The 12,886-nt window shown below is 36.9% G+C and overlaps 1 protein-coding gene across 1 annotated transcript in view; it reads right to left on the bottom strand.

The window, feature by feature from the left end:
- The window catches only part of LOC149298955 (inositol polyphosphate-5-phosphatase A-like), a 217,842-nt gene that overhangs the window by 50,610 nt on the left and 154,346 nt on the right, over positions 1-12,886 (bottom strand). Inside the window, exon 9 of the mRNA XM_089486955.1 lies at positions 8,214-8,298. Within this exon, the coding sequence (XP_089343081.1) occupies positions 8,214-8,298 (85 nt within the window). The remainder of the gene's footprint in view (positions 1-8,213; positions 8,299-12,886) is intronic.

The raw sequence follows: 12,886 nt of genomic DNA, 5'->3' as shown, positions 1-12,886 counted from the left end.
TGCGTTTTGGCGTTTTTTTCTGGAGTTTTTTCTGGCGTTTTAGCCTTTCTGTGGAAATTGCTTTTTTTGACCTTAGGCAGTTTTTCCAGCCTTTACAAGTTAGAAGTTTCACCCAGCTAAAAGGGATTAGGATAAATGGCAAGTATCTGCCCCCTGATGTCATTTACTTGGTAGAGTTCTACTTAAACGCCCCGGCGGACCCTTTTGTCACTTTTCTGTGGTTTGTAAGGCGTGCTTTATTCCGAATGTCTGCTCCTCTAGGAAGATTGGCCCCAAATGATGGTGCAAATTGTTTGCTGTTGCTTTTGGCACGCAGGATCCAGTTGATGTGTCGCGTATGTTTGTTTGTAATGGCATGTTTGTTCCAAATGGTGTAGAATTCAATATGAACTTTGTTTTGTGTGAAACTGTTTGTTTCCAGCCTATTTCTCGTAGGACATACAGATACTGGGTCCATCCTCTGCATTGTAACTGTGGAAAAAACGCCATAAAAAACGCCAAGGCAATAAACCCACATGGCTTTTTCATGGCGTTTTTTCTCTCCCATAGACCTCTATTGGAGAAAAACGCCAAGATTTCCTTGCAAAAAACGCCAGAGTGTCAACATGCTGCGATTTTGAAAAACTGCCACAGAGCCCAAAAAAGCAGAAAAACGCCAAAGAGGACTGAAAAAACGCCAAACAGAAAAACGCCAAGTGGATATGGCATTCTGCGATTTCCTATTGAAGAACAGCTAACATCTGGCTGCTGCGTTTTTTCACTAAAAAAACGCCAGGTGGCGCTATTGGCGTTTTTATGGGCGTTTTTAGCTAAAAAAAACCAAGTGGAAACCTAGCCTAAAGGTTGTCTGGGGCTAGCCACCGTACGTGCGAAACAACTCCTCCAGAAGAGCTCGGATAGCCTACCCTAGAATCCTCCCAGGTAATTATTATGGAAGAGTAAATGTTTTTATCTCATCTCTACTCAACGTTCAATGCATAAACCCCAACAGATTCAAATTCAGTAGGTAAAAAAGGGATTTATGTTTGAAAATTTAGCCTTGGAGAAAAAGATGGAAAAAGATTTAAAGGAAACAGAAATTACCAAAGCTTACCTATATTTTATTAAGATGTTTTTCTTATGTCTATTTAAAATTGTTTTCAGATAATGTATTAAAAGGTTTACCCATATTACAAGCAGAAAACCAAGTATTTTGATCCTAAGGTGGAATAGATTTGTGAAATAATTTGTGTTGCCCTGTAATCTGCCAGTCAAAAGCTATATTAGGGAACATGACCACTTTGAAGGATTCTATTAGCACGCGTGTGACCGCTGGGGAGAAATCTATTACTGTGCTGAATATAATACCAGACTGTGGAGGTCAAAAATTGACTGACATCACTGTGTACAAGCATTATTAAGATACACAAAGAATCAGTTGTGTCCCTCAGCCTACGGCACATTGTCATTCAGTAAATGAAAAAAGTGCTATTATAAGAAGATGTTGTTGTCAATATCGGAGAACAAATCTATTACAGCTCCAAATAATACAGTTGTATAATGTCTGTCGGTAGGAAGTACATGTGATTACGGTTTATTAACCCCTCTAATGCTCAATGCATAAAATCAATACGGAGTGTATCATAAACACTTAAGGCAGTACAATAGTTAAATATGCTACCACTATATGAAAGTGTATAACGCACCACAGTTGTTATTTTTGTTTAGCATTGAAAGTAGATTGTCCTTTAAATGCATTGTGTATACAGCTAGCAATCCAGCCTCAGGGACACACCCCATGGAATCCACCACATTAAGGCTTGGTACCAACATATATAAATAATGCATATCTGAAAAACACTATTTAAAAGCTTCATTTACAACAGAAGTCCAAATTTCCAACTCAATATGCAAGTGGTACAATGCACTAGGGCCCATGTAAAATGGACTCCAATGTTTATTGGTGTGTCCCTTCACTATAAACCAACCCGGCTGGTATGTGATATAACAGAAGAGTATAGCGGAATTATTAATAAATACTTGGAAGTAATGTAGGCAAGTCGAGTAGCCAAATAACGTTCATACAATGCAGTTACACACAAACACACACACTCTATCCTCAAGATTGTAAGCTTGCGACCAGTGCTCTCTCCACCTAATGTATCGGTTTGTCTTGGTCTGTCAATTCTTGTCTTGTCATACTCCTTGAATATATGTATTGTATTAAGCGCTGCATAAATTGTTGGCGCTACATAAATAAAAGATAATAATAATAGCAATATGCATCAGTCAGTAAAAGGATATAGTAATCAAGAAGGGATGCAGTAAGAGAATTATGCTTATGCATGAAATAGACGTATTTGAGCAATTTAACGGACAGCCTAAGAACCGATGCAGTAACCAGCATCTCTTCTCTGGTCTTGTCATATATGCTAACAGGACAGAAATATATTTTGTTTGCAAGAAAATGGTACTCCATGGCCAAAGGCGAAAAATATGTGTCGTCTTTAAAATATACAAGTACAAGTTTAAAGGATTTTGCACATTGTTTTCAGTTCTCAGTAAGCATTAGGAGGAAAAACACAAGCTAAAGTGATTTAACAACTATCCACTGGCAAGCTCCCTCACTTTCTTTCAGTTCAATGTGGAAGTGATTAAGGTTTTATGCAGCGAGTGATACTCTGCCCTGCTCAATTAATCCTTTTAACCCTAAGAACCATATTCATGGCAGGGTCAGGGCACATTATTAAGTATTATTCAGGACATCAACTCTTTGTGTGCCAGAGTGGTGACCAACGCATTGCTTGCGGGGGACCAGCACCCATTAGGGTGACTTTTTAACGCTTTCAATATAGTTTCTTGAAAGGCAAAGAGAAAATGTAAATGAAGATTTTGGTTTATAACATTTAAGTAATGATAAAAGATACCATACTACCGGATCCTTGTGAATTAGATAAATGAGAATTCAGCAGAAAGTGTCATTTACTATTAATAAATTGATCATTATACCTAAGCAACCAGTGAAATGATTGGCATGGTGATAATCTCACTTTTAAAACTTTTCACTCTTTACAAATAACCCTCATCTCTGCATACCGAATGAATGTCCCGTGATACGACTTCATGACTTGTCCCAAAGTCCCTGATACGGCAAGTTGGCAACGTCTCCACCAATGGCCCAAATTACTCTGCTGTCCCTGGGCTGCTAAGTTTCCAGAAAGATTTTTTGAATATTTGCGACGTATCTTGTGACTCAGGCCAAGTTCTCAGTTTAACTTTACTGTTATTACAGGCATCAGACACACGGCAATTAAAAAAAAAGGTATCAGCAAATAGGAAAGGACGCCAACATCAGGACATCTTCTTGCCTCAAAGGATTCCTTCAATCTAAGAAGCCAAGTCTAGCTCCAATAAAACACGTTTAGTGGATTGCATATGGTTTCATTTGGCACGGATATACGAGCTAGTGATTTATCCCTAATATCTTAAACAATCCAACTAATATTAAAAGATAAACAAAAGCTGAGGAGTTCTCAGGAATTGTATGCAAAGACCAGTCAACAGCAAAAGAAAAAGTATGGTGAGAAAAGGGACTTCTGAAAAGTCATCTATCACAATCACTGTCAGCTAGGTGATGAATGGCAGGTGTGGCAGAGGCAGACTACAGTTTTCGAATGAGCCGGGATAGGAGCCGCTGGTACGGCTGTCATAGCTTTTGTCATCCCATGCCAGCTGAGCCTCCCAGCTGCCACTCGACACCACCACGGAAGACATAAAACATACACACTGAACAATCACAGCAACATCGCCTTGCTGATTGACTGGATTATTAATTAGTTTAATGATGCTCAACCCTATAAAAAAAAAAGCCACAAGCTGTAGGTAATTGTATTTAATTTGTGTATCTATTAATTATGGCAAAAGCAATGCAAAAAAAAGTGAATGGAGCATCATCTTTTGTGTTCTGCACTGTAATGGTGTTTGTATTAATTTGCATCCGAAAAGGGAGATAGCTGCGAATTCCTAGAGGGAATAAACACATTCTTATTTCTTTAAGAGTGTCATCTTTCACATCAAAGTGCCTCGTGAGACCTCTTGCTGCTGATAACTGTAATCTTTAGCCACAAATTAAAAGCAGGTTTATGAGCACATGCTACTGCTTCCCCTTGGGGTTTGAAGCGTGCAGCCTTATAACAATTCATTTACCGAGCTCTCCTCCCTGCCTTCTCCCTTCTCAGATGATGGAGGTAGAAACAATTGCATCATTTAATTTACTATTGCAACAAGGATACGGCTCATTGGCCCCTCGTTGTTTTGAAGATGGATTTAATTAACCTCCAATGAATCTTGCCAGGAAAGCGTGGCAGCATCAGACTGGAATCAGATATGTCACAAGTGCTGTTGAAGGAAAGGGTAATCAGCACTAAACCTGGCGCAAGGTTGTGATTAAAATCCTTGGCTCGTGAATAAATTAGAAGGCAAACAGAAGTACAATAGGACACAAACAGAGGTGCTAAATTATATAAAAGGCTAACTGGCCGAACCACAAAATATTGCAATATCCGAATGTTAACTGGCTACAATTGTGCAGAATTAAAAAATGTTTCACAAACTTAAACAGCTTTTTCAGAAAGGAACGTTAATCACAAGAACATTTTATGATAGGTCATATGTGTAATTCACCTTTTTAAGTTTTCACCCTTTAAGTGAAGCATGAACCACTTTATCAGATTTCCTAACAGCATATTCTGCTTTACCTCCCACTTGAGATTATTTATTTATTTATTTTTTAAAGAAGTTGTGCTGAAGTTGTGCATTTATGTCAGATATATACCACCACTTGTTCGGTAATTCCAACACATTTTACCAAAACAATTTGCCTTAAAAATGTAAATACTTAGACGCTAGAATAGAAGGCACATGGAAATATTAATTGTAGCATAAATAAATATTTGAAATAATAAAGAAAGGGGAATTTTATTAAAGTTATGGAAAGAACAATCACAAATTATTTATCTTGGTTATAAAACTAACAATGATGGAGAAAACAAAAAAAGTCTAAAAAGTTATATGTGCATTTAAAGAAAAGGGGTAAGAATATCCCCTGCTTATAAGCAAGTTAATTGAGCCAACAAATTGACTAGAAGTTAGCCAGTTAAAGATGATTGCCTAGACAAAACCAATGTGCCAATGATTATATTGAGTTTTGGGTACAAATATTAAGCATGCGCATCTTAGAAAACTCAACTCACCAAACATAGAAACATAAAAAGTGACAGCAGATCAGAACCATTTGGCCCCTCTAGTCTGCCCAATAATGGTGGGATTTTTCCTAAAACTTTTTGTTTATAATACTAACACAAAGGTAATTTGCTTTGTTTCTTAAACGAATAAAATTGATAAAAACACCATATCACAGCCAAAGTATGATGTATTACTGTAAGAGATATATATTTTGTAACCTTTATTCAGTATATTCTAAAACCAATATGTAGGAATTGAGGCTAAATTAATGAAACCCATAAGTATTCAATCTGCTGAAAAAACAACCCATACATGACAGTAAATCTTCAAAACCTGTACATGAGCTTGATCTCATTTTAATTCACTTCACAAATAACTTTTTAAATAAAGCAATTTCTAGAGAGCATGTTATTACTTTATAACTGGAAGAGAGGGGTACACATGTTTAAAAAAAATACACATTTAGTTTAACACTTTACTTAATTGAGTACAAAAGAGAAAAATAATGTTAATTCAGATCTTTTTCCCTTGTGTGTCAAATTCTTTCTACATCCCGGGTAAATCAATCACAGACATCTGCCGTAACAAACTCTTAGGAAAAGAGCATCTCATCATGTAAAAAAAAAAAAGCCTAAATGACAGCTAGCACCAGCCACTGGTGTGTAGGAAGCCTTACACATTTACAGATAGGGGTCATGACCTTTCCTTTCAATCCTTCTTAAATAAATGCAAATTTACAAACATGGCAAAGTTTTACGAGATATTCTATCGCTCCAAGATCCACAGAAGACAACAGATTTTATTAGAAATGGGCATATAATATTTGTATATTTTTTTTCTCTTTATGCGAGAAATAAATAGATTAGAATTATGTGGGCTGAATTTCCCAGAGTGCACCACCACCTGTGTGGTCCTTTAGACTCAGCAGGAAGCTAGTAATGCATACCCTGTTCCTACACTGTGATTGACAGATAGCCATTGAGTTAGTCACTTGCAAAGAGATGTTCTTTTTGGTACCTCATTTAACGTTTTGGTGTCCAGACCGATGTTTACGGGCTTCGCTCAACAGTGTGTTATAAATCCCTTTGGTGCTCAATAGGTTCATTTTTTGCAGAACAAAGGAGGCAGCCAGGAAACTCTGCCTGCATTTACAAAAACTACTGCCCCCTCTAATAAAAGGGATCTGGGCAGGTTTGATCACAACTTTCAAATGCATTTTATAAATATCTGGCTTCACACTAGAATCTAGAGTAAGTTGCTGTAGTTATATACAAACATTGTAAAACTTGTGTATATGCATATCGCTAAAATGATGTGGGCCACTGTCCATGGCGTGGTGAGTTGGAGAAGGGTTGGGGGTGTGGTATGTGGTATAGCAGGTTGGAGTGAAGCTAGATCAGTTGCGTATGGCGTAGAGTGTTGGGACACAAAACACAAGTGTTGTGATTGTGTGTCTTGTATATACTTAACCTTTCTTCTAGCATTAATGTGAAATCCTGCGGCACAATGGGTCTCCTCACACTCTCCTGAGCTCCTGAGCAGGACTGACAATGCTCACTCTGACAGTATGGAAGACTACCGGCCAGCGGCCCACCAGACACTTGCCCAGGATGCCAGACGACCAGTCTGTGTCTGAAATTGGCCATTTCTTTCAGAGCACATATGCATTTCACATGTTGCCGGCCACCACATTTAAAGTGCTGCCGTACAGTGCAACGTACAAACTCATAGAAGGGGACCAGAAAGGTAGTTATACATCCCACATATTGCAGGGCAGCTTCTGACAGGCGCTGGTCAATAACATATAAAATTCTAATCTGCCTGGGAAAAAGGCTGATGTGGTCACCCTACTGTGCATGCATGATCTAGTTGTACTGGTATTTGCTGCCACCTGATTTCAGTTATTCAGCCTATCATTACTAGACAAGGTAAATGCAGGTGTTATAATGGCATAATATATTCCCATTCTAAAATAATTTGTAGTATAAGACTTATTATACAAACACTGCAACAGGGCAATAATACTCTTTCTGACCAAAAACTAGCACAGTGTCTTAATATGTAACTTTTAATTAAAAAGCAAAGGTTTCAAGCCAATAAAAGTCAATATAGTTTTTTAGGGGGAAAAAATGTTGCAAATGAATTCTTGATTCAAAAACAAGAGTGATTTACGGTACATTTATTACCTTAACCCCAGCATTGTCCAAAACAGGCATAAACAAGGTAAGTAACTATGTACCTGCAGAACAAACACAGCTGTTACAGTGATGATTAGGGATATAATGGAACCCAGGCCTGTATCTGAACCAATTGGGAGAAGCTAAAGGACCCAGCAATTGATTAGGTGTGCAGGGCAACAAAGCAATGGTCTCATGTTTATTCTATGTGGCTTCTGTGCAGGCTGGGGATCAAGTGAGTTCCCATAATTTATTGCACCTGGAATAGCAGAAGATAAACTACAATGTAGGCTCTGAATGACCCCACTATTTGCAGAAACAACAGCAACAAGAAAAAGTAAAAGCTGTAAATGTGGTAGCATGTTTGCTACGGGGGTTAGCAATGCAATACCTGATACACTACCTGATACAAGCAGCTGATTGTGTGATATTAAAAAGTGCAGTTTGCCAGCTATTTAGAATGCATGAAGGTACAGCCAAGTCCCCATTTTTCATTTTTTTAATATAAATTTGAGTCCATTTTACATCATCGTACCCGTGAGCAGCTACATATAGGCCAACTTACTTCAGTGGGTCCCAGCAACTTATTTTGCCTACCTACTGAAACCAACCAGTAAACTGTAATTCCATTGAAATCTCCATTACATTAAACAAATTCATATGAACATCGCAGGACGTGAATATAATATGCAGAAACTGGTCTACATGGCTTAATTTTCACTGATTATAAATGTGTTTCTCAAACATTACTTCCTTTTCATTACTAATAGAAAAATATTGTCATTAAAAGTAGTAAAGCTTAAAAGATCCTACCTCTACCACTGATTTTAAATCCAGTCGAAAGTTAAAATCTCCAAAAATAAAGAAAGGTACTTTTTCGTATCGATGATCTGTAATACTGAGAAGATAAAGCAAATATTACATATAATCAGCTAATTATGACAATCATAACAAAAATAAATGATCAGAATGAAATAACCAATAAGGGGTTATTGGTCTAATGTATTTAAACATTGACATTTTAAAACAATTCCCATATCCAAATACATTGAAATAGTAATTACGATATGTGATGTTCTAGGTCTCACTTTGTACACACCTTTTATATGCATCTGTTTTTCCACTAGTGTGACACATGAACAATCTTTTATACATTTTTTAGTTAGTATACAGAAAGAAGTTCAAGGTAGTACTTGAAAAGTTAGTTTGCTAAAGATCTTTGAAATAAACGTACAATAGTTGGATTCTATTAGATGTAGTACAGCAATCAAATGCAGCTTACACGTAGGAGCACATTAAAAACAGAAGGTCATATCTGGCCAGTGGGCCTGAAGATACGCAGCCCTGATCTTCAGTAAGAAAGAAGGCACAAACAGTACTTGTTATTATGTTTCATTTCTTTTTTTCTACAAGGGCCACTGTATATAATGTACCATTTTACATGAGATACTTTGGGATGAGTCTGTTAATGAAAAGCCATAACTGAGGCAAACCTTGTGTCTTTGTGCCAAGATACCATAGAAAGTGGAATTGATGTCTAGTTGTTTTAGTTTACATTTAAACCACACGCAACCACAGATATATGATCAAACACTTATGCTTGGAAGTGAATTACGTACACCCTTGGATTTGGTATACCCTAATACCTGAGAGAGTTCACCAGGCACAAAAAGATGATTGGAACCTCAAAAACAAATAATTTCATAAAACCTCTAGAAATTTTCCATTTCCCTCAAAAACCTCACAAATAAATATTAAACATTAATTGGTGGACAAAAAGAAGGACGGGTTACAATGAGGGGAACTTGAATAAGGAAAGGGTATTATTTAACTTCAACCACATTCTTCCCGGCCTAGAATTCCTTAAGAGTAATGAAGGAAGGAGTTTACAACTACAATTTAGCAGAACATTCATTCACAACCAGGTGGTTAATGTTTGAGTCAAATAAATTCCTAAAGACATGAAGTCAATCCATCCAGTCAAGTTTAGGCTAGTCTTAGACTGTAGCATTATTTCTATCTGGTAAACATACTAATTTCTTCAGCTTGCTGTTGCTTCGATGAGCTGGAAGGCTGCATTGTAGTTACATATGGATACATTCACACACATACAAAAATATGGTAAAGGTTTTGGCAAGTAACTAAACACTTTGACATATTACACAAAGTTGCCCTGTTTCCCAAAAATGTGCTCAGGTATTACAAAGTGTTTAAGAAAATCTTTGTTTTAATACAGTATTAATCCATTAGTCACACTGGCCGACCCATCTGTCCTCATGTAGATAGTGTCTTAAACATGGTTGTATTGTTTTGGGTATTTCTGTAGATATTTATCCCATAATATAATTGATGCTACAATATAGATTGGGTCTATAAAATAATAAAGTTAAGGGAGACACTAGAATAGACAGACTACAGTATGTGCAGTCGGTACATAGAGATGCAATAAGTCCACCCTGTCTTGTATAGCTAACATTAATCCACATACAGAATCAGGTATGGAATTATCTCTGTATTTTTAAACACATGCAGGGTTTATTATGACAATTAATCATAGTTATTGCTTACTGTCTGAATAATCTCTGTAATAAACAGATGCTTGACAAAAGACTACCAGAAGCTGGTCAGAGTGTGATATATCCTCAATCGAAATCTTTATTTATGCATTTCATCTTTCTCAATGAAGAGATGTAAGAAGTATGTAATAACCCATATTGTCAAGTATCACAATCCTCCTTAACGTTATCTGTATTAAGCAACATTATATACACCCCAAATTGGGTTACCCTAACACCCCTCTGGGAAATTACTACCAGAGTTTATAAAGAATTAACTTCAAACAAAGAAGAAAAAAATAACGGACTTTGCCAATTTCAGTAATTCATTTCGATTTTTGGCATTGCTCAAGGTCATTTACAGCTAACATAAAAATAATGAATGTTACTGAAGTGGCAGAAAGGCATGAAGAATGGCTTTTTAAATAAATTGATTTTTCAAGGAAGGTATGTGTAGCTAATTTTTCCCCAAAGTCATTTTTTTAAATTGACACTTCTTGCCAAAGAAGAACCACTTACGGCTTGTTAACTAAATGGATATCACAAGTCAGTAATGATGGAGTCAAAAGATACTGGGCCAGACACAAACGGAATCAGTTAATTAAACCTCAATTACATTACTCTTACACATTTAAGGATTTCATAAAAATGATATGTTTCACCTCGTTTATGTATATTGCACTTTGCCCCTAAGGGATTACAACCGGAAAAGGCTGCCGAGAAATAGAAAGCCTTGGAGGACTTTAGTTCTATATTACAAAACATTATCTTTGTTACATCACAAGAAACATTAAAACGGATATAGAATTTTTGTAAAAAAAAAAAAAAAAGTCTGAACTAATCTTCTTCTAAACCTCTTTTACCCATAATGTTAAAACTACGTGATAAAAGAATATGGTTAATAATATTGATTTACAATAACTGTTCCCAAAGCAGTTAGTTTTTGTACTATAATTTGCTCCTTATATACGTTAGAACAGCATGTCCATAAGTATGACTGTATTTTTGACTTATACCATTTCATGGGCACAGAGTAATAAAATTTAACCGGTAATCCTGTTTAAAAGCTATAGCATAACAGCAATGTTATCCCATGAATGTCCCAGTCACATGCAGTTATATATATATATATATGCAGTTATATATTAAGGTTAGGTACTGCCCTAGGCCTGACCCTGTTCACTGCCTCCAAAAACTCCTCAGGACCTATCTCTGTGTTATTGTCCTCTCCACGGAGTGCAAGGATACAATGTCATATTGCAGCTCAGCACCTCAGAAGGACATGTGGAGTTTGGTTTAGGGTACTATGGAGGCCATGCCAACTACCGCCATACCTCTACAGTGTAAATGGGTCAGTTACAATGGAGATCTGTGATCTCCCCAACCAGCCACCCTGTTTTGTGACAGAGGGGCATTGGCCTAGGCCAATGTAATATTCCTTATTCGTCATTTTTCAGCCATGTCAAGAGGCACTTGCACACCCCTATCACTCTTCCCAGAACTCAGAACCCCTTCTGGCTCCCTGAAATAGGTAAACCTACTCTAGTGGTTTGATGCAAAGCAGAAGGAATGGGACCAACAGGTAGAGAGAAACACATTCTCAAATGGCCTTTCAACGTGTCACCATCCACATGTATTTTTTATGCAGTGCTTCTCTGATAACTTCTCTGATGTCCTGCCAGTGCAATCAAGCTATAGGTGAGGACCCTGCCAGGACCCCCTGGGTACAAAAGCCATTTCATCTTAATGCTATCAAATAAAAAGTGGTGGGTCATTGTGAATTCTGTAAGGAATGAGGATGCTGACAGAAAAAAATAGCATGATTGTTCCTTTAATATCTGGTAGCACAACCAGTTTTAACTAAACTGGATTAAGTTTTCGGGTTTTAGAAAAAATTCCTAATATTCCTACTCTTCTGTGGTGCTGAATTTGCTGTCTTCAAAAGGGGGAGAACATGGGTGCACGATTAGAAGAACTAGTAAAGTAAACTCATCCAACAGTCAGCTTTTAAAGATTAGGGCGAGGAAAGATGGGCCAGTTATAATCAAAATAAATACAAAAAGCCATGATAAATTAAAATGGCTTCCCCTCTCGTGCAGCTTTATTGCTGCGGCTAAAGATTTTATAAATGTTATTACATGAAGAAGTCATAAGTTCTCTCTGTAAAGACATCCATTGGTGAACTGTACAACAAATGCATCATAACAATAAGCAGGTGGGTAGCATGATTCATTCCACAAAGGGTGAGCAGGAGGTTAACCAGTAACAATGTTAGTGGTGTATAAAAATATCCCCATACATCACAGAGCCAGCCAAAATGGGGAATTTTCCTTATAGAACTCGGAGCCTGGTAACGTAACAGAGTTTTAAAATACACGAGTTAGAACTTTCGTTTAAAAAAATAAAGTGTTAATGTGCCTGACAAAACAGTACACATTTTACTAAATTTATGGGATTCTGGATGAAATCTTTTCATCATGATGTGATCCCCTGAGATAGTAAGCAAACATATAACATTTTGTTTCAGGATATTATGTTCCTTCTCATCTCAAAACTATAACCGCCAGCAGAACCAGCTTTTGGCAAAGAAGATCAGTAACTTAACCAAAGGGGAGAAATGATTTATTAAGGAGGACTAACCACAAAGATCCTGAGTACAGGTAGTTTATATGACTGCTGCCATTGGTAGACACATACATTGGGTTACTGTACAATACATTGTTTAATTGATTTCGGAATCTTGCATATGTTTATTATTATTATTAATGATCTAGAAAAGTGATAAACCTCCTAAACATTATATCAAATTTCCCTGAAGGTGCCTCCCTTATCACATCAGTATGTTAAATTATCTGTAGCCTGTTGCTGGACCTTCCATTATAAACCAGCATAATCTGAGAAATTACTAATCCATTAAACAAATATAAAGAT

The sequence above is a fragment of the Sceloporus occidentalis genome, unplaced genomic scaffold (genome assembly GCF_023333645.1).
Source record: "Sceloporus occidentalis isolate IW3139 unplaced genomic scaffold, rSceOcc1.0.p SCAF_30, whole genome shotgun sequence".
NCBI classification, from domain to species: domain Eukaryota; kingdom Metazoa; phylum Chordata; class Lepidosauria; order Squamata; family Phrynosomatidae; genus Sceloporus; species Sceloporus occidentalis.
This window is presented reverse-complemented; position numbering and strand designations above follow the sequence as displayed.